At 35.1% G+C, this 23689-nt stretch overlaps 1 protein-coding gene across 1 annotated transcript in view; it reads left to right on the top strand.

The window, feature by feature from the left end:
- The window catches only part of adcyap1r1b (adenylate cyclase activating polypeptide 1b (pituitary) receptor type I), a 57523-nt gene that overhangs the window by 8390 nt on the left and 25444 nt on the right, over positions 1–23689 (top strand). Inside the window, exons 2-3 of the mRNA XM_056460079.1 lie at positions 12959–13142; positions 23347–23443. Of these exons, the coding sequence (XP_056316054.1) occupies positions 13083–13142; positions 23347–23443 (157 nt within the window). The 5' untranslated portion in view covers positions 12959–13082. The remainder of the gene's footprint in view (positions 1–12958; positions 13143–23346; positions 23444–23689) is intronic.

Raw genomic sequence — 23689 nt, 5'->3', positions numbered from 1 at the left:
CTTATCAGCGAAGAGAAAGTGACACAAATTCATCATTACATCACCTGAAACCAGAAGGTCTGTTCTGAATTGAAAATGAAAATAAAAAAGGATATCAGACCTCATTTTCAGCTAAGTTAAGGGACATGGCACTAGTTTGCTAACATTTTCTTTCCCAAACACACATTTTAGATGCCATTTATCAAACTCAAGTTAATAAACTGATTCTTTCACAATATTTGACTTTTCACGATACTGAATTTCAGCTGTAAGCGGTACTGAATTTTTGTTTAAAAAGTCCATTTCCTGCTAACATTTAAGCACAGATCAGCGCGGTCCTAAACACAGCTGATTTGTCATTGTGTTCACATTCTCAACAGAAATGACTGTAATTGGCTGTGAAGGTCATCAGTTTACTGCACTTTACCAATGTTTACCGAGTGCAGACACAGACGAGCGATCTGCTGATCACTTGACTGATCTTTGTGGCTTTAAAACACTCCAGTGTCCCTGTATCTGTGTTTGCACTTGGTGAAGAGTGGTGAATTGATGACCTTTACTGCCAATCACAGTAATTTCTGTTGAGTACTGGTGAATACTACAGCAAATGAGCACGCTCACGAATGGACGTTTTTAAAATTTCAGTACAACACTTTCGGAACAACACTTACAGACAACAATAGGGTGTGCTACAGATAGCTGCATTGTTTTATCACTCACCGGGTTACATAGACAAGAAGCAGAGAAGGGTCCCTACGGTGTTTACCTGGTGCTATGAACTGAAGCATATTACAGATTGTGATTTTGTTTGATGCCTAATATGCTTTAATTTGTTTGAATTAAACTTAACTGAATGATATTAAAGGGATGTTTACACCATATCTGCATTTTGAAATTGTGGCAACAGCTGGAGGTTTGTGGTCCACAGCATGTTGATGCAATGTTTACAGTGCTGATCCTATACTTCCGGGTTTCTTTCCTTCAATACAATGAATGGACTAATAATTTCATTTGATACTTCAAACAATAAGAAAGCAGTTATTAAAAAAATATCTGACCCCAAACTTTTGACCAGAAGTGTATTTTCTATTCTGTACACAAACTCTTGCACAAGTACCTAACCAGACAGACAATCAAATATGCTGATGATCCAGCTTTAGTGAGCCTTTTTTGTGATAAAGAGGAGCATGAGCCCATCCTAGATTATTTTTAAACTGGTGTAAAGAGCGTATTTTGAATCCCACAAAAACAAAAGAAATGACAATAGGTTTTAGAAAGAAGTCATCATCATTCACTCCCACTGTTATTAATGTAGAACAAATACAGTCAGTTGCAACCCACAAGTATCATGACCTTAGATGGCAAGTTAAGATGGAGCCCTTGGGTTGATTGCATTAATACTAAATCACTGATAAGATTATATTTTCTAAAGAAACTGCTGTCTTTAAAGTCAATAACTAAATTTATTAATGTTTTTTCTTTTTTTGTACTTTTTATTGAAGTGAGTTTTAGCTTTTTTTTGTATCTGTTGGTACAGTAATACTACTGGGGACCAGAAAATTTTTTAAGGAGTATAGTAACTACAGCTGGTAAATTGTTGAGTACTACACTGTCAAGCCTTTCTTATAACACCGAGAGCGTTATAAGAAAGGCAGGAGGAATCATGGCTGATTCAAAACATCATCTCACCTCAGCATTTGAATGATTGCCATTAGGTCAAAGGACAAAGTTTTCACAGGACAAAGTTTTCAAAGCTGGTCTGATGCTGTGAATTTTATTAAATATGTTTTATGTGTGTTGTCTTAGATGTCCTATAATGACAATATTGACAATATTGCAAATCAATTTCCCCATAGGGATTAATAAAGTTACCTTACTTATAATTTATTTAATCAATTTATAGTGCTAATACACCAATGTTTGGTGTACTAACATCTACACATTATGTGAAGTTTATTTATAAACTAATTTCGAGAGGATCATGAGCTTATGATTGCTTGCAATGGGCCCGCATTATTAACTTTATGATTCACCAATCAGACGATTACTAAGCCACTATAAGTACCCCAAGTTCCATATGACAGCCATCTTCGTTTTGAAGAATCCCCCCTTCCACCCCTACTTCTCCTCCTTTCCTAGATGGGTGGCACGGTGGCCCAGTGGTTAGCACTGTTGCCTCACAGCAAGAACGTCACTGGTTCTAGTCCTTACCAAGCCAGCCGACGTTTCTGTGCGGAGTTTACACGTTCTCCCCGTGCTCACGTGGATTTCCCTCGGATTCTCCGGTTTCCTCCCACCGTCAAAAAACATGCAACCTAAGTTAATTGACTAATCCAAATCGGCATCATAGACATGCTCCTAGTAAATAGTTATCTCTTAAGAGCAATCACTATCTGTTCATTAGCTACTACAGCGGGGGAGTTCTCGAGATCTACCTGAGCTCAAACTCCCCTTTCGCCTTGCAAATGGGAGGGAGCCCCGGGCTCGAGGATCTTATGAGCTCAGGGCTCTCTCCCAGGACAGCATGCCAAACAAGCTTTATAAACAATCATCAGCTAAGTGTGAACTCTTGAAACAGTATCTTTGTTACTCAGAAAAAAAAACAACCATAAGCATGTGGGGATGAGAAAGTCAAATGATGAATCAATGCACATCATAAACAAAAGATATTAATATAGAGAAGGTGCTTAGTGTCATTCACACTACTACTAAACACCATAAAGCTGGCACACATCACACTAAAGTAATTCAATAAACATTTTTCAACCAAAATGCATGGAGCCAGATCAGTCTCAAAAATAATACATTTACAAAATAAAATGTATACACAATTCACATTTACAAAATTTAAATCGTAAATTTATAAATACACACAATTTGTGAATTCAAAACACAATTCATAAGTTTGAAAATCAAGTTCGTAAATTCAAAACACAATTTGTATATTCAAAATACAATTCATAAATGCACACATCCAATTCACTTGAATAAATATTTATGATATTTACTTGTAAATTCTCAAATTACAAAATGGGTTTTGTAAATGTGAACTGTGCTGTGCATGTGTAATGGATGTCTTTCTGCATTGAATTGGTTGGTGGTAATAAGAAAAGAATCCATGCAGTAATGTAGTTGAGCTGGAATTTATTTCTCGGATCAACATCAGACCAATAAATCTGCACAGCTCTGCAATAACTGTTGATCAGTACACAACTTTTAACTCTCATTTGTTCTCATTTTTAAAGGAAAAAACAGAAATGCTACATAAACCTTCTTAAAAATAAATATAAAATGTCAAACATATTTAAATGAATCCCTAAATTAACATTTTACATGTAACATACAATTTATAGATGTAACGAAAAAATATATATATATATGTTTCCCTTACAATAATAATACAATATTTAATCTTATTTAAAACATTGAATAATCTAAACATTCATGAGAGAGTAAATCTTTGTCATGGACATATATTTCTAAAAATGATCTGTATTTCTAAATATATTTCCTTTAGATTGCCTTTCAAAATAAAATACCCTGCAGATAACGGATATGACCTAATAATCAAGTGCAATAACATACACAAACACCGCACATGTATGAGTTTGATTCTTGCAAATGTATTAGTTTTGAGACTGATCTGGCTCCATAATATGAGATGTACATAAAACTCAAATGTACATATCTGATAAGAAAAAATGATTTTACATGTATGTGTGTATATATATATATATATATATATATATATATATATATATATATATATATATATATATATACAGTTGAAGTTAGAATTATTAGCCTCCCTCTCTTCTGGAGAAAGTCTTATTTGTTTTATTTCAGCTAGTATAAAAGCAGTTTTTCATTTTTAAAAATCATTTTAAGGTCAAAATTATTATCCCCTTTAAGCTAATTTTATTTTCTCGATAGTCTACAGAACAAACCATCATTATACAATAACTTGCCTAATTACCCTAACTTGCCTAGTTAACCTAATTAACCTAGTTAAGCCTTTAAATGTCACTTTGTCACTTTATATATATGAAAAGTTGGTTGTGAAAAGCAGCAAATGAAGCCAAAATCTATGAGGCAAGTAAAATGGGACCAAAAATTGGACTTAAATCTGATTAAAGTGTTGCCAATATTAAAAAGAGAAATGTGTCTATATGCAAATGGAAATCCTTCTCTTTCCTCTTCAAACAACAATTGACAGTCTAAATATAGCTGTGCAGACTTTACTGACTTAGTTCACGATTGGTCAGCCTAGTACGGCATTAACACACTCTAATGAGATTTATGAAGAATATTCAGTGCAGAAATGAGGCCAGAGATCCATCTTATGCATGTGCGACAGATTTCATCCATCCTCAAGGATAAAAATGGATATATCCCATTTTATCCAATTTCACATACTGCCTTCTTTTTTCTTTTCTTTTCTTTTCTTTTCTTTTCTTTTCTTTTCTTTTCTTTTCTTTCTCCTCACAGACTAAATCTTTACCTTGTATACAGTATAACCTGTCTGGACATTTGTGAGTGTTGGTGTGACAAATTACTTTAGCGTCGAATGACCACTAGCTAGTGGAGCAGGGCAGATCTAATACAGCTATAGAGCAATATTGGAACATTGCTACATTGTGGTGTCTCCGCACTCTGGGTGCGTTTGATAGATATTATTGTGAGGAGTGAAAACCAGGGTTGTCAGCTGGTCAGACGGACATGCCTTATTACCTCTGCAAAGTCATTTGGAGTGTGGTAATAACCTTGGCTGGATCACTGGCCGCGGGAGCTTGAGGAGAGATGGCTTGACTTGGTTTTGTTTACACAGGCATTATATTTAGCAGTAATCTTTATCATAAGCTTTGAGTCATTTGCACATTTAGTTTGAAGGTTTAGCAAAAAAATCTAAGCTGTAACGGTTATGTATTAAAAGACTTTCTTGGTTAGACACCAGAATACATGTGGTGACTTTGTGTTTTGAATCTCCAATTTAAAAGATTTGTAATGTATCATTTTGGGTATTTCTTTTAGACATGTAATCAAAAGAATTTACAGTACTGAATATATATATATATATATATATATATATATATATATATATATATATATATATATATATATATATATATATATATATATATATATATATATATGTCAATTTTTGAAATAGTATTATTAGAAAAGTGTATTAAACACATTTTTAATTAATTCAAATAATTTCAAACTATTACCAAACAACAAAGACACCGTAAAGAATTATAGTTATCAGGTTTTGTTACACATACACAGTACACTAAGCCAAATATAATTATTTCTGCAAAGAGTCAGAATTATTAACCCCCTGAATTATTAGCCCCTCTGTTTATTTTCTTCCACAATTTCTGTTTAACGGAGAGAAGATTTTTTCGACACATTTCTAAACATAATAGTTTTAATAACTCATTTCTAATAACTGATTTATTTTATCTTTGCCATGATGGCAGTAAATAATATTTCACTAGATATTTTTCAAGACACTTCTATACAGCTTAAAGTGACACTTAAATGCTTGACTAGGTTTATTAGGTTAACTAGGCAGGTTAGGGTAATTAGGCAATTTATTGTATAATGATGGTTTGTTCTGTAGACTATCAAAAATATATAGCTCAAACGAGCTAATAATTTAGACCTTAAAATGTTTTTTAAGAAATTTAAAATTGCTTTTATTCTAGCCAAAATAAAAAATAAGACTTTCTCCGGAAGAAAAAAATATTATCAGACATACTGTAAAAAATTCCTAGCTCTGTTAAACATAATTTGGGATATATTTAAAAAAGAAAAAAAATTCAAAGGGGGGCTAAATATCCTGATTTCAACTGTATGTGGTAATAATCACATTTCTTATTGGGTTTAAGTAGAATTGCATTGTATGTTATACACCTGAAATCCAGGAAAAAGCCTGAGGCACAGCTTTAAATCTGTCATATACTGTAGGCTATGAAGTGCCACCTGTCCCTGAAGCATGTCCTTCAGCTAGCCAAGCTGTCAGGAGCAGCGTTTGACCTCTAAATAGCAGCAAACACTGCATAATATTTCAACATTGCACCTATATACAACCTATATATGGTTGTCATAACTCAACAAAGTGTCATTTAAATGTAATTGAAAAAATATTTGACCCAGCATTATGACAACCCAGCAATTTTATAATGTATATATGGGGTTTCAAGCATCAAAACAAAACTTCATTTTTTCTGTGTTCTGTTAAAAACGAACAACATTCTAACAACTCTAATACTTCATAATATTTCAATTTTGCACCTATATACACTTACAAATCCTGGAATGTTGTAAAACAAATTTTATTTTGGCTTTAATATAAACAAACCCGTGCATTGGGTTATTTTTTCAATTAAATGTAAATCACTCTTTATAACGCAACAGCTAGGCTTATTCATATATGGAATTTTTGTTTATTCATATATGACATAATAAAACATCTGGTTACAACAACCAAGCAGTTTTTAAGAGTGTATCAGAATACATATTTACTATTATTTACAAGACACCCATTAAAATGTTATTCAAAGTGACAAAGGTTTTATAAACCCAAACATATTTAAAAAATGGCATTTTAAAAGACTGATCACAGCGGAGCAATTAAAATATTAATAGTTCTGTTACATTTTATGCTTTACCAGTACTTTTCAAACGACCTTCTTTTACTCATATGTCTGCAATATGTTGTTTAATCTATTATGCATGAGCATTAATTCTTTTATATATTTTAAAGTACAAAAGTATAAGTATACGGTTTCATTTTCCCTAAATAACAATAGAAGATTATTTCCTCCATATGTTGAATATTTTCCACTAAAGTAGTTTAAAACATTAGGCCCAATCCCAATTCCATTTTTGCAACCCTACCCCTATCCCTTCCCCTTGGCCCTTGAAACAGAGTGTGAAGGGGAAGGCTTCAAAATTTACCCTTAAGAAATGGGACAGCACTACAACACCTGCACACGTCATCATATCTCATCGCGAGCTCTTGCTTCATATCGATCGACGATCACGGCTGCTGTAGTTATTCCAGTTGCGCTTTTTTTTTATATCTTCAGGAAATCACTATACCAACCCTACACCTTCAAGCTAAAGAGAATTGGAACACCCCTACCCCTTCATGTGAACTTGCAAAATGTGGGGAAGGGCTAAGGTATAGAATTGGGATAGGGCCTAAAGCGATAACTTTACTTGCATCAAACCAGTAACTGCTATGTTTAATTTGAAGCGTGCATCCATTTGCTAACTCAGCCTATACGTTCCCTCAAATAGGATGGTTCACCTCCTACATGTTGTTCTGCTAGTAGAATTAATCATACCTAATCGTGAAGCCATTCCCATTTGTGGAGAGGATTTGCTGTGGTAACTGTGCCCTCGGGAGTGTGCAAAGAGAAAGTGTTTAGGCATGCAGCCTCTGTGTGGCCTCTGATAGCTTCAACACACGCTCTGGAATGTTGACACAGACACACACACACGTGTAAATACTGCCATACTGTCACCCGCTGGGTGCAATGGTCACACTTCAAAGCCAGTGGAAACACTACACATTCCTAGATACGACATTCACAGTAAAAGAAGGATTTTCTACTTCTATATTTCTTTGGATGTTTTGACATTTACTACAAGTTTTTCATTCAATGAATAGGGTAAGAAAATCCTAGTTTTCCCTTGTACTGCATTGGCCTATTTTTCTTTTTGGTGAGCATGAAAGAGTGTTATGTTATTGGAAAGGTGCTATCCATATTTTTTTTTGCTTCGCCCCATCATGCTGTGTGAATTATAGGAATGACTCTGATAAACTGTAAACAATAAGTGAAGTGTTTAAAAAAAAACTGGGTACAGTCAGGTTCCATTATTCTCTTAATAATTCTTCCATCTAATACCTTTCCACACAAACATGTTTATTTTTAAAACCACAGTTGCTATGTGTTTTGTCCATTCATCCACACTAAAACACAGCTGACTGAAACAAAAATTTCTGAAAACTCTGGCCAGGGTGAAGATTTTCTGACTTGTAACAGTGTTGTGACCATGTTATTCTTATACCTCATGACATCAGGATGTGCTCTTTTATCCTTTCTGATTGGTCAACACAGACTCATTCTAATGCTTTGATCACTGCCTAAATGATTCGGCATCCCTTTGACAGTGCGTCACAGTATGATTTTGCATTTTCATGAGGACAGATATTTTTGGCCTTAAAAGGCTACTTATTAGAATTAACAAATTTCATATCAGTCAACAAATAGCCATATCTGTCAATCCTCCTGTTTTTCCCGGGAATTTCCCGTAATTAAGTATTCTGTCTCTCTATCATCCAATAAAGGTATTTTACTGGATTTCTCTTGTATTTTTAATCTTACTATGAAGAGTGGCAATAAACATTAAAGAACCAATCCTCCCTATTTGTAACCCATACCGCCAAACCACTTCTCTTAGATGTGAAACCTTTCTGTCCTTTCATTTTATTTAGGCATTAAAACACTTTGAAATAAATATAAAAATGGCGGGATTCGCTTTCCTTCCATTTCAGGCACCGTTGCCCCTCCTATCCAAACCTCAAAACAGTCAGTTCATGTAGTGGTGCGTGACTGTCAAATGTGCTCAGTAGTGATAAATAGATGCTGTTTCCCAAACGGATTCTGTTCGCGATTTAAAATGTACATTCTGGGATTTTGGGTGCATGTTTGAACATACACATAATAATAATAATAATAATAATAATAATAATAATAATAATAATCATAATAATAATAATAATCTAAACATGTCGATTTTGGTGGGTTTTCTTTTCTTTTCAACACAACAAATTTTGTCTTAAATGAGCATAAAAAGTTAGGAAAGCAGTGGGATGCTTTCATTATAGATGTGTGTATTTATAAAGTGACACCTCTGTTATTTATTGTAATCAAACAAAAAATCTAATTGAGAAATTCATTTGCTGCTCTTTAATCAGAATGTGTAAGTTATACAGCGAAGAAAAGGTTAATGAGATTTGCTAATTTGATTCAATTTCTTTATAATAGCTATTAATTTTAATAGACTAAACTGTTTGCTAATTTATTTGCATCTTTTTCTAATGTACACTATTTATTCTATCCCAATGTTGACAGGTATACTTTAAGCAGACTATGAATGACGACAATAACTTATAGACATTAATATCGCTGTAGTGTAGGGAACACAATGAGAAAACAATATAGAGTAGAGGTCTGCAGTCGCGGGACCCGACCAGATTTCTTGCGGCGTGGGAATAAACATCTGAATAAAACACGGTAGCGGTAGGTAACTCTGGTGTAATTTAAATGGGAGCGGGCGGTCTAACAATATAGCGTTCTAGAGAGATAGAGAGCATGAGCGAGTGAAAGAGAGTGCGCTCATCCGCCGTGGTGCTGTGTGTCTGGACTCTGTAGCATCCAGCTAGGTGTTTTTTTGGGGGGCATATTTAATCATTATACAATTTACATTCTTCCTTGGCCCAACATGCACTTGCATGTACATTTAGCCTTCAATCCTTGCACAACCTACACTTTTATCTGTTATCTCTCTCTTTTGGTCAATTTAAATGTGAGATTTTGGAAGCCAGATCTAGATTTAGTGGGAATGGTCAGGTCGGGTAGAAAATGGGGTGGGTCGGACAGAGGGTGAACAAAGGCTAAATATACTATAGGAGGGTAGGGTGTGGAATAAAACCTGGCAGGAGCGAGAACAAAAAATTCAGTCCCCTGCAGATCTCTAATATGGAAAAACAAAACACAGTCATTTCAAAAGAGCTCTGGTCACATGTTTGTGATACTAAAGTCACATTAAAATCCCAAGTGTAGTGTATTACTTTCACAATGAATAAAAAATAAATCAGAAAGTCAAACGTATCTCTAACTCAGTTTTCATTATGGATTATTTAATGCTACATTATTATATGAAGTGATTTGTTTCAATGAAAGTTTCCTAAACCGGAAGTGCAACCAATAATTTGAAACGCAGTAATCCCGCACAGTAAAAGGTGCCTAAATGTCACTGTTTTGAGCAAGAGTGTGTGTTTGTTTTCATGAACATCCTTGTCTAGCATGTCTCGGTGTGATCTGGAGGCATTGCTCAGGGACTTCTCAGCCAGTCAGCTTCATTATACCCACTAATTACAGCAAGAGCGCTTTCCAGAGCAGCTGTTCCACTCGTTCCTCCCTCCAGCCCTCCGTTCTGCTACGTTTCCATCCATCCATCACACTTATGTGCTCTTTATCTCTTTCATTCTCCCATCTGAGTGAACCAAAGTCCCCCCCCTACAGCTCCTTTCTCCCCCTGCCTTCATGAGATTGGTGCTTGTGCTGAACAGAATTGAATCAGCAATTATCCCTGAGCAATACCTCGTCAGTTGCGTCATAAGGCTATGCTTTATGATACAGGCCTTTTGGATAAACAGCTTAACAACAGTAATAGGCCATATCTTCTCTGCTGAACACGTGTACACTGTGTGTGGTCAGTGCTGTTGGTCATATTGCGCTGTGTAATATAATGTGCTGAAACCTAATCTAATGTCATGAAGAAATGTATTTTATACTGATTTTTTTTTTTATTTGCATTAAATGATTCATTGAAAAAGCTTATTTTAAGAAAGGTCCATCTCTAGCACCATAATTAAACCGGTCAGTGGAATGTAAATAAATGAAAAAGTTGTAAATACATTGAATTTGCCACCAGGATGTTAAAGAATCAATACTATTTTAGTTTTTGTCTGTCCCAAATTAAATGTACAAACGTAGCTGTATATGCAAAATATGTGGTAATGTTTGCTATAAAGTATTTACAAAAATGTATAGCCATAATTGGCAATTACAAGACATATATGTAAAAATAAAAACACATTCTAACTTACACTTATAATAATTTATAAAATCATATACATGTACAAACATGTAAGCTGTATTATTCTATGTTTGATGCTTAAAAATTTGGTTCAAATGCTTTGACCCACATGTTGAACAAGAGTATTGGGTCATTTTTCTGAAACATCAACAATTCCACTTTATATCTGTCATTCATTGTTAGTTTGTTTATTTATTTCACATCTTTTTGGTAAAAAATATTGCTAGAATAGCATCTGTGTATTTTACAATGCATAAAATGCAAGGTAATACATGAGCAATATCACACGCATAGCAGTGCGATATGGCTATATATCAGCACTGGTTAGACACTAAGGCACACAACGCAAGCCTCCCACCAACGATATACAGCCATATCGCACTGCTATAAGTGTAATATTGCGTTTATACAACAGTTCGATGGCATAATTGTGTATATAAAAAAGAAAACCAAAACCAAAATCCTTTTGTATGAGGAACTACTTTCTATCACCATTCATTCACATCTGCAGCTGACCTCAAAACAGCAGAAGCCGTTACTAATTCACAAATGTCACTGTAGAGCTAGTATTTGAATGACTCTCTAGCGTAATGTCAAAAGTGATAACAAAACAGATGACTTTGCTCATATTTTAAGATTATAAGGCAGAATATGCATGCAATGCCATCAGTCTACAGACAGTTTTTCCCAGTTTTTCCCTGTTGCAATTGGGATATCACAATAATAACCCCGAAAAAGCTAAAGTAGTGCCATCACAATTAGATTACTGTTGTGTTTGCGATAAGGAAAATGCTAAACATATGCAGACATTTCTTCTTTCTTGCTTTTTACAGAACTAGTGTGCAGTAATAAAAACAGGAGACACATTATAAACAAACAGATGGCCAAAAAAGTAATTCTTTTACAAAGAGTGGCCAACACAAAATACATACATTCCTGATATGTGAGTCCCATGTCACACTCAATACACTACAGTTACTATGGTTTAAATACAGCACTGCAACATAAAAAAAAGAGAGAGATCAACTTATAAAGTTACTGATCAATTTTATAATGTTTTGATCAGCTGAAGTTACACTGATCTTTTCTGCTCTAAGGGTTTATTATGGGTCTCTGTCGCCATCTTGTGGATGAACAACATCAACAGTCTTTGCTCTGCTCAATGACAGGCTAATGGCCGCTGACGCACTGTATTTCAGAAATTCTAAATATCTAAAATAGGCACTATCCTTATAAATAAACTGCATATACAATCTAAACAACTACATTCCTGCCTAAAAAGCCTCAAAAGTACATTATGTTGTCTAACAGCTGCAATTTTTGTCAAACTGTAGTGAGTTTATTGATCTGCTGTCACTCTATGTTGGTGGAGTAATAACAGGAGGGCGAGGAGGCTGTAGGAGTGCTCCTATTGCAAAATAATGCATGGCTGTCAATCAATCAGATTCGAGAACCAGACAGAACTGTTGTATAAATATCTATTTATCGTCTCAGGAAGGTATCTGCTGTTTTATTTAATACTTGTATTTGTTTTATGCTGAACTCTTGTGACCTTTTGAAATTCTGTGCTAGACTTTCAGGTAATGTGAAAAACTTCACATTACCTGTATGTCTAGAAGGTAAAGGTGTCCCAGCTGGGTCAGTTAGCTTTTCTATGTGGAGTTTGCATGCTCTCCCCGTGCTCACATGGGTTTCCTCTGGGTGCTCCGTTTTCCCCCGCAGCACAAAGACATGTGGTATAGCTAAATTAAATTAACTAAATTGGCCGTAGTGTATGTGTGTAAATAAGTATTAAATATCCATCTAAAGCTCTTTTTACGTGTTAACTTGACCACATTACTTCACTTGTGTATTCTGTGTTATTTAGCTGATTAGTTCAAGTTAGTCTGAGGCTCTGAGCTCAATTTCACCAATGAGAAAACCGCAAAAGTAAACTGTCATCTTTAGGTCTCACAGGGTTGCAAATATATGACTTTTGTGGTTTGGCATTGACACAATTGAATGCCCCATCAACTCAACTAGACACAGCAACTAAAATCTCAATTCTCATCTTAAACTCTATTTTTATTATTTTCAGATCTGATAAGAATCCGAAGAACTGCAGCAGTTTTCCCAGTGTACCTGTTTACCATCCAGCAGTTTGTTGTTCCTCTCTGCTGCTGCTCATCGGTGGATATAATCGCTTCAGTGCTCCAGACAAAATGGCTTCCACAGTGAGAAAATGTCAGCACCTGTTTTTAGCACTCATCCTTCTTCCTTTGGTAAGCATTTTTTATCTTACATAAACAATACAGATCCATTGGATTAATGGGCCTGAATTTCATCAAGGTGCCACTAGTTTAAACGTGATGGACTTGAAACGCACAATACAACCCTAACAAATAGAGACCTACAATTTAATGGTTCAGAGAAAAACTATTGGGAACAGTGAAATAAAAGGCTTGTAGGAGAGCAAGATCACATAGGGGAGGGAAAGAGAGAGTGAGCGTGAGAGAAATTTACTGCAAAGGTGGGGTCTAGAGAGAACCCCCCCCCACCCCCCACAGGCTTTTTTTCATCTTCTTTCTCTCGTTATTGCTTTCCGTTAATAATCCACATACAATCTGTCAAATGTAGCAGCATTTATTGTTTCCTGGATGACTGCTGCTTTCATACACATGGTGTCCTCTTGTAGCTGAGGGGAGAAGTGCCATCTTTGTTTACATGAAGAACCCTTCTCTCTTTGGTCTACTGTTTGTGCCTCCAGCTGAGGAGAAACAAATGTCCAAGAGCAATTTACGTCACATACACACTGGCACTTAGAAGGTTTCTGGCATCCAATGATCACTGGCAACAGACAGGCCAAATGTAAACTGCCCATAGCCAACACATTTATGGTACAGTGAGTACTTCAAGGCACAAAGGCCATGCTGTTTTATTTCACTTTATGTTAACACTAAAAGCTGGCAGTGGCATTGCAATGGAACATTTACAGAAGGTTATAGTCCTGTTCTGTTTCAGTTAGCAGTTTTAATTATGACCATCAGAGCAGTAGATCTACAACTCTTTTGGTCATTTAAAAGTCTTTAAACTTTAAACACGATTGCTCAGTTGTTAACACTGTTACCTCACAGCAAGAAGGTCGGTTGGCATATCTGTGTGGAGTTGTTCTCCCTGTGTTTGCGTGGGTTTCCTCTGGGTGCTTCGGTTTCCCTCACAGTCCACAGATATGTGGTATAGGTGAATTGGGTAAACAAAATTGGCCATAATGTATGAATGTGAATGTGAGAGTGTATAGGTGTTTCCTAGTACTGGGCTGTGGTTGGAAGAACATATGCTGGAATAGTTGGCGGTTCATTCTGCTGTGGCGACCCCTGATAAATAAGGGACTAAACAGAAGGAAAATGAATGAATAAATGGTCATAGCCATATTAATCCATGCATGGAATGAATTCATGGTAAAATTGGTGCCGTGACCCGGATGTGAATGAGCTGTTTTTGATGAAAGCCAAATAGTAAGAACTTATTACCCTTACCACAAGGGGCGCACTAGAGAGTGTGAATATAATTAGCTTGCACACCTCACACAATTTGAATCCTACTCAGAACAGGGATAGTAGAACCTGAGTGTTGTACTGATGCGGTAGCCCCATAAACTTGGTCAGAGTGAGGTTTGGATATGCTAGATAAGGCCAGCGAGCAGAAACTCTGCAGGTAAACATCACTAGGTGATGCAGTAGTGCTTGATACTTGAGACTGCATCCTTGTCAGTGCGTTCACCTCCCATTAATCCAGCTAAGAGCAAGGCTAGTAGAATGCCTGGTCAAATTGGTGTCATGACCCAGATGTGAATGAGCTGTAGAGGGTTCGATGAAAGCCAAATAGCAAGAACTTATTACCCTGACCACAAGGAGCACACTAGAGACTGCATCTTTGTTAGCTTAAACACCTCACACAATTTAAATCATACTTAGAACAGGGATAGTAGAACCTGAGTAGAACCTAAATGAGGCCAGTGTGCAGAAACTGTGCAAGTAAACATCACTAGGTGGTGCAGTAGTGCTTGATACTTGAGACTCCATCCTTGTCAGTGCGTCTACCGCGTCAACCACAAATCCAGCTAAGGCTGCATTTACACTGCAGATCTTGATGGTCAATTCCGATTTTTTTTTTTTTTTTTTTGATGACCTGCTTACATCATCTTTTAAAAGTGATTCGTATCCGTTCTTCTGCATTTACGGCAAAGGCACAATGACCAGGAAAAAAAAAGAGTGGGCGGTGGCTAACAGCTGATAATAAAATAGTGCTCTTTTCTCTATTCCTGTATGTAATCTGTTTGCAGCTTTTGACAAGCTGTTTTACTATAGTTTATGACAGAAAGGTTGTCATTTGTCCATCTTCTTTTGATATATAGGCTTTTTTTAAACCTTTAGGCATCTTAATGTAATGTCCATGGTGTGATTTATGCACGGGGTGTATGCACTAGTTTTATATTAGTTTATATTGGTTACGTGACGAACATTGCGCTGTTTAAGTCCTCGTGTATGAGATTTAAGGTTTGGGACTGGTCTGTTCTGAAAAGAAAGTGTCAGAATTGACGTCATTTGCTATGGTTTTTAATGACGCGCGAATCACATTGACAGGTGAAAATCCAATCTACCTGCTTACACTGCAGAAACGAGAACACAGATCCAGAGAACACAGATACATTTCCACATATAAACAAGGCCTGAATCTGATTTGAATAAATCTGAATCCATGTGATTTGTTCCTGCTTACATGTACATGGGCCATATCCGATTTGTGCCACATGGGAGAAAAAAATTTGGAATTGAGTCACTTGAACAGTGCAGTGTAAATGCGGCCTAAGAGCAAGGCTAGTAGAATGCCTGGTCACTTGGTGCCGTGACCCGGATGGGGCAATCTGTATTCATTACTCAAGAACTCATTACCCTCATCTCAAGAGGCACACCAGCAACTGATCCCAGAGACATCATCCTTGTCAGAACCCCATACAGTGCAGGCTAGTAGAACTGAAGGGGGTTATATTGGTGGGAGTGAGGAATGGAGGGTGAGTGTAATAAAGACCAGGTATTAGGAGATCTGCAAAGAAACCTCAAGAGGTTGAACATTCTAGACTGATGCTAGAGATCACATCCATGTCAACATGAACAAGTCCCAAGCTGGAAATAAAGTTTGAATCCCACTTGGAGTGGGGCTAGAACGATGACTAAGACTAAGGGTCATACTAGTGACTGACGCAAGAGGTTGACGTTCTTGGGTTATTTTTAAGCACACCTGCCTAGCAAATTCCAGTTCAAATATTCAGAAGAATTGGTGTTTAATGCTATTTTATAAAATCAAAGCATCATTTGTTGCCAAGGCTGTTTCTTTCTTTCATTTTGTTTCTGCTGATCTCCTGTTGCTACCCTGCAGTATACCTGTGCTCCACATTTTGAGAACCACTGCATTAGATGATGACCAATGTTACCTCTGTTGACAAAATAATCTTTTAAACAACTTTTTAACATTTCATAACAATTAAGATACAAGATTAAAATAGATGTAATGAAACAACAATTGAGTAGTTCAATAATGAGCACAATATGGACATCCAACACATGAAAATACAATACAATAGCCTAGATTTTGTTTCTGCCTATGATCTAAACTCATTTTTTAATGTATACGCATAGTAAAAAGAATCAAAATTACAGAGGGAAGAAAGTTAAAATTGTAAGTTGTTTTCATGGATGATGCGTTATGAATTTACATAATATGTTAAAATGTAAATGTTAAGTTACTAAAAACCTACTGTAAATTCTGTTCTCTTCAATAATTTGGAACAGAAGTGATTTCTATGGAAGTGATTTTTTTGTTTTCGAGCTTGGAAGATTCTGTCATGTTAATGTGGAATTATTTTCATCTTTGGGCTGTATATGGTTTAGGTTTGGTTCCCTTGTTTATAGTAGTACTTGTAATCTAAGATTAAAAGAAAAGAGTTTCCCTACAGAAATCATCTAATCCCACAGCAGAGTTCATTTCCCCCCTTCCATTTCCAGTTAATCTTGGAATTACAGATGTGACACATTGTATTGGATTACTGATACCCGAGGGGGAAAAAAGGAAACTTAGATAGAGTATCTCCTTCTTTCATATTTCTATCTGTTTTTACAGCATGAAATGACATGTAAAATAGCTATTTATTAATCTAAATATGCAGAAACAACTCAAAACAAATGCATTTTTTTATTATTATTTTGTCTTCTACCTGATTGCAAATGCCATTTTACATTTCCCAAGATTTAAGAGAAATAAATCAGTTATAATTGATCAAAAAACAAGCACAGTATGGTTTAAATACATTATAATTCAATAAGGATAAATTTTTTCCCAGAGCTCGAGAAAGATAAAATGGGCAAAAAAAAGAGAGAGAAAAAATGATTTTGACAGCAATAGAGCAAGAAAAAGAAAGGAAATGAATGAGTTTTTATGCATTTGCTTGTTTGTAGAGATTTTTGTCTTGCTGTCATGATGTAGGAGTGAATTGCGTAGTCTCTTTATGATGGAAATCAGCTCTGTGATGAAGCCAGGGTGAGAGGAGAGCATACACAGCCCTCATGAATATTAACGCAGGTGCTCATGTTTATTAAATTTCGCTCATGTTTTCAACTCGGCGCACAAGGAGCACAGTGCTTTGAGACCAGTTATCACACTAACCACGATCTCAGGGGTCTCAAATCAGCAGTATTAAGGAAGGTTTCAACACTGATTAGTTTGATTATATGCCATAACTCGATTTCATATTCTGTTAAATCCACTGTGCATTATAGGCTCTTCTGTTGATGAAAGGTTTTTCATTTATTATCTTATTTTGAATGCTGCAAACATGAGGATCTTTTTTTTTTTTGGTTGGCTTGGTTAAGAAAATATAAATAAATTTGAATAATAATACATTCAACAGGGGGTCATGAATGCATTAGGATTATTAAAATATTATGTTTAAACCCTATTTAGATTTGACTGAAAATGATATCTAGGTTATTTCTCCTTATGCAACCAAATTGTTCTCAGGCAAGTGTTAATATTTTATGTAGGATTGTCAAAGATACAGTCTAATGTTCATTAATTTATACATTTTCTTAACACAATTAATACAGCAATCAGGAAATGTTCATTTTAATAGAGATGTCATTAGAGTCAATGTGAAGAGATAGAACCTATTACTTGTAAAATAAAAATGCCTTTTGTATATTGTGTAAAGCTGAATGGCAATAATTAATTAATAAAAAAAAATCCATGTCAATAAATACAATATTTTCCAAATTTGAACGGAATGTGCAAAAAACAATTATCTCAATAATAATAATAATAATAATAATAATAAATCAGATTGATTCCCCCTCGCATTTTATTATACAACCATCAACATTATCTCAAAGCTTTCTTAAAGGTTGTCAAACATTAGCGCTGAAGGATAAACATTTCTCAACGTGGTTTATTATTCCTTAACAACGATTGCACACAAACAACTGTAACCAAGTTGACAACAACAAACCAGCCTCTGCTCAAATCCATCAACAAAGTTTGGATACCTGTGTGTCAAGATGCGATCTAACAGACAATAACATTCATTCATTCATTTTCTTTTTAGCTTAGTCCTTTTATTAATCAGGGATCGCCACATAGCGAAATGAACCACCAACTTATTCACCAACCCATCACTGGGAAACACCCATACGCTCTCATTCACATGGCCAATTAAGCTTACCCAATTCACCAATAGCACATGTCTTTGGACTTGTGGGGGAAACCTGAGCACCAGGAGGAAACCCACGTGAACACGAGGAGACCATGCAAACTCCACACAGAAATGCCAACTGACCCAGCCCAGGCTCGAATTAGCGACCTTCTTGCTGTGAGGTGAGAGCGTTACCCACTGCACCACCATGCCACCCCAGACAATAACAGTTTAGATGAAAAATCATCTGTATTTGTTGCAACTGTTCACCTGAGAACACCGTCTTTCGAGTGAAGGAAGAAATGTAGAACATCACTCAGTTTTGTTTTTCCTAAAGATAGCTGTAAGATGAATATTCTGGAAACGAATGAAGCAGGAAGGAGTGATTTCTTTAGGCATACACTGAGTGGGAGAGATAAGACGGAGCACACATTTGGATTGGCTCGGAATGTCATTTGACCCTGGGCTGAAGATGTTTAATGATCCTGTGTGCTGTGTGTGGGGGTGCATAATTTTGTCCTAATTTGAAAACTGTTTAAGTTAAAGAAGTGCAATATTTGCTAAAAGAATGCAGCCTTTTATATTAATATTTTTTTTCTGTGTACAATAATAAAGTATGTGGAAGATGTTAATGCATAAACTGCTTATTTTTTTAGGCCTGGGTCAATGGAAATATGTGCCCTAGCCTACATTTTTGTGAAACATAAAATATGTTGCTCCGGGTATTTTGGATTACACGTTTCAGATGACAAATTCACTAGAGACTATGGAGCCAGATCAGTCTCAAAAATAATATATTTACTTAATAAAATTAATATCATAAAATACAAAATTTTAATCATGAATTTTAAACGCAATTCGTAAATACACAAATCTAATTAGTAAATTCGAAACAATTCATAAATACACAAATCCAATTTGTAAATTCAAAACACAATTTGTAAATTCAAAATATAATTCATAAATGTGCACATTCAATTCATTTGGGGAAATATTTATGATCTTTACTTGCAAATTCATAAATCGTGTTTAGAATTTCCGAATTGAATTTGTGTATTTATGATTTGTGCTTTGAATATACAAATTGGATTTTGTAAATATGAATTGTGCTGTGCATGTATGAGTTTGATTTTTGCAAATGTCTTAGTTTTGAGACTGATCTGGCTCCATAGTGGCCGCTATCTATATTTTTTGCAAATCTGTAATATATTACATTGGGTACATTCATTGTACATTTTGGATACACACCCTACTTGTATAAGTAGAATGTCATACAGATGTTGTACAGATCAGAAACCACTGACCTAAACCCTTCCCTTAACCCAACCAGTAGTGTTTTCAAAATGCAAATTGCAAATGTAAGAGAAAAGTGCACTGTGACCAAATAGTTTTACATTGCATTGATTTCTGTTTATGTTTCAGTGGACTCTTACACAAGAGCTCTGCATCACACTGTACAACACTGTATAAACGTTAACGTTGTCTATGCTTAGTAATTGAATACGTTTGCAATTAAGATGCATAGGGGGGATGTTGAGTAGTTTTTCTCAGGGCCCCAAAAGAGAGTGAACCATTAGAAAATACTGTAATATTTTAATATTATTCATTCGTTTATTTTCCTTCAGCTTTACTTCCGCCCTTATTTATCAAAGGGTCACCACAGTGGAGTGAACCACCAACTATTTCAAACCGTTTCTACGTTTTTTGTGCAAACAAGTATTTTACAGTGCTTTAGAAATACTCAAAAATGCATCTGTCAATGTTTTCAAACAATTATATTTGATTTACCAAAGTCACACAAGTGGCAATTTCACATCTGTCACATCCATAACGAAGAAATGTCACATCTATAACCAAACTTTTTCCTCATAAATGCAAGAATCTTAAATAAAATAAAATCAATCATTTTTGTTCTATACAGAGCCAATTCTTGTCTTTTTGAATAGCATTGTTTCTTTTGGGTTGTGCAGTTTAATTCACAGAATTTCTACAAAGTATGTTGTATGCTCTAAACTCTCAGACTTTTTTGGTCACATCCATAACGCATGTTTATTTTCCTCATTTAAAGTACAAAATATTTACAGATTAAGATTTTTATGATCTTATAACTCTGTGGTTAGTTGTTTTGGAAAATATAAACAGATGTTTCAATATAATGTTAACATATACTTTCTATGTGAATTTAGTTTTGATTTTTTTTATGCAAATGTCACATCCATAACGCTGGAATTGCTCATTTACTTTACTTTTAATATATTTTTTTAACAAACGCCCCCAAAAACTCAATACTCTGCCTGTGAGTGTGAAAAATGTTCATCATTTTATGAGTCGCAATTCTTTCATGATATAATGGAGGTGTAATTTTGTTGAAATGCCTCTATACATGGCTGACAAGTCAGATTTTTATTCAGAGCAACAAGTCAACGATGAGCTCATCAAACTAAAATCCAACACTGTCAGAATCCTTAGGCTTTATCTGTTCATTTGACAAGGCCAAATGAACAACTGTCAGGTGAAATTACCATCTAAATGTGCATTTAATGGCTTTTGAATAACACCGCAACTATTTAGGATATCAGAGTTTCACATCATCCCAGTACAATTTAATCTGTAATAAATTTGTGTCTAAAAAAAATCCATGTAATAAAAAGTGTCTAAACTCTGGCCACATATACTGTACATACAACATCTTTGCTGAAATGCCCAATATGGTTATTCTTACCAGTTTTGGACACGTTACCTTAAAAAAAAGGAATTAGTTATAGTTACTACCTCTCAGTTACTAAGTTAGTAATTGTATCACATAATTATAAAAGTAACTATTTTCTAGGGAAAATAACTATTGTGTTTACAGTATGATGAGATGGACACTAAATTGAATGAATAAGTATAATGAAACAATGTACACTATTCTATACTGATATATATTAATGCAATGGGTAATTATATTTACACTAAACTTAAGCTTTGTTTTATTCAACTAACATTTACATCTTTTCACGGCTGAAACACAGATTCAGTGATTACTGTCAAACTTTCATTAAAGACCACATACTTTCCGTCTACACTACCTTACAAAAAGTCTTGTTGTCTATTCAAGTTTTAGGAACAACAAGTAATAACTTGACTTCTAGTTGATCATTAGTATCAGAAGTGGCTTATATGAAAGGCAAAGTCCTCTAGATTACGCTTATTTTACAAAAATAAAATATGATCATGCCTTGATTTTTAATTATTTAATTAGGACAGTAAGGTCTGACTTTGCTTAGACAAAAGTCTTGTCACTTAACAGAAATAAAGTGCAGTACATAATATAAAATCATGCAGCAGTGGAAAAAATTATTAATGTTGTGTTTGACTGCCATAAGCTTGGATGACTGCATCCATACTCTGCAATGACTCAAATAACTTATTAATAAAGTCATCTGGAATGGCAAAGAAAGCCTTCTTGCAGGAATCCCAGAGTTCATCAAGAGTCTTTAGATTCATCTTCAATGCCTCCTCCATCTTACCCCAGGCGTGCTCAATAATGATGGTGACTGGGCTGGCCAATCCTGGAGCACCTTGACCTTCTTTGCTTTCAGGAACTTTGATGTGGAGGCTGAAGTATGAGAAGGTGCGCTATCCTGCGGAAGAATTTGCCTTCTTCTGTGGCTTGCAATGTTGGGCAGCACAAATGTCTTGATATCTCAGGCTGTTGATGTTGCCATCCACTCTACAGATCTCTCGCACGCCCTTATACTAAATGTAACCCCAAACCATGATTTTGTTCCTTCACCAAACTTGACTGATTTCTATGAGAATCCTGGGTCCATGCAGGTTCCAATAGGTCTTCTGCAGTATTTGTAATGATTGGGATGCAGTTCAACAGATGATTTATTGGAAAAATCTACCTTCTGCCACTTTTCCAAATGATCAACTAGAAGTCAAGTTATTATTTGTTGCACTTAAAACTGGGATCGATGACAAGACTTTTGTCAGATAGTGTATGTGCTAACTTAGGATAAGTGTTGTATGTAATGAGTTACATGGAACTACTTAATGTAATTAAATTACTGGACACAATTTACAATAAGGTTTCATTAGTTAATGTATTTACCAACATTAACTAAGTATGAATGATACTTGTACAGCATATATTAATAAAAAAAACATATATTAATCATAGTTTAACATTTACTAATGCATTATTATATAAATCCAAATGCATGCTTGTTAACATTAGTTAATGCACCGCGTAAACTAACAATGTGCAACTGTATTTTCATTAACTAATGTTGACTAACATGAGCAAATACTGTAATAAATGTTTTGTTCACTGTTTGCTCATCTTAGTAAATGCATTATCTAACATTAACTACTGTAATACAACCTTATTTTAAAGTGTTACTAAATGAACTATGCACTGAAAATCTCTTTATGTTTTTAGTTAATTTAATTAGTTACAAATAATGAACTCCAAAATGTAAATGTACTCACTATTTACGAGTTACCTTTTTTCTCTTGCGCACAAAATACGATATTTTGAAAAATAATAGTTAGAAATGTGTAACTTGCTAGAAACCATTGACTTGCAGTACACAGTTGAGGAAACAAATACTATGCAAGTCAATGGCAACAGGGTTCCAACATTTTTAAAATGACTTTATTTTTATTTATAAATACGATTGCACATGGTTAAAAACGAATTAAAGTATATGATCAACTTTTGTGTCTTTAACATTTCATTCTGCATTTCATTTTAGATCTGCTGCATGCATCCAGACTGTGTCATCCAGTTAGAGAAGGAGAAGTGTATGGAAAGGATGGCCCTGGATGATCCCAACAGTGAACCGGAATTAGGTAAGAAATGCATATTTATGTATGGGATTTTTTTCGGCAATGGAATAAAATATTAAAAAGGTAATCACAACTTTAGAATCTCACAGTTAAATTGTTTTTGCACTCACAAATGTAAGTTAATATGTCACCAGACATCTCAGAATTGTAACTATATAGACTCAAAGAAAAATGTAAAGAGTTTTTTTTTATTAAGAGTCTACCCTGTAAAAAATGCTGGCTTCCACACAATCAATTTGTTGCATGCCC

The sequence above is a fragment of the Danio aesculapii genome, chromosome 6, assembly GCF_903798145.1.
Source record: "Danio aesculapii chromosome 6, fDanAes4.1, whole genome shotgun sequence".
Lineage (NCBI taxonomy): Eukaryota > Metazoa > Chordata > Actinopteri > Cypriniformes > Danionidae > Danio > Danio aesculapii.
This window is presented reverse-complemented; position numbering and strand designations above follow the sequence as displayed.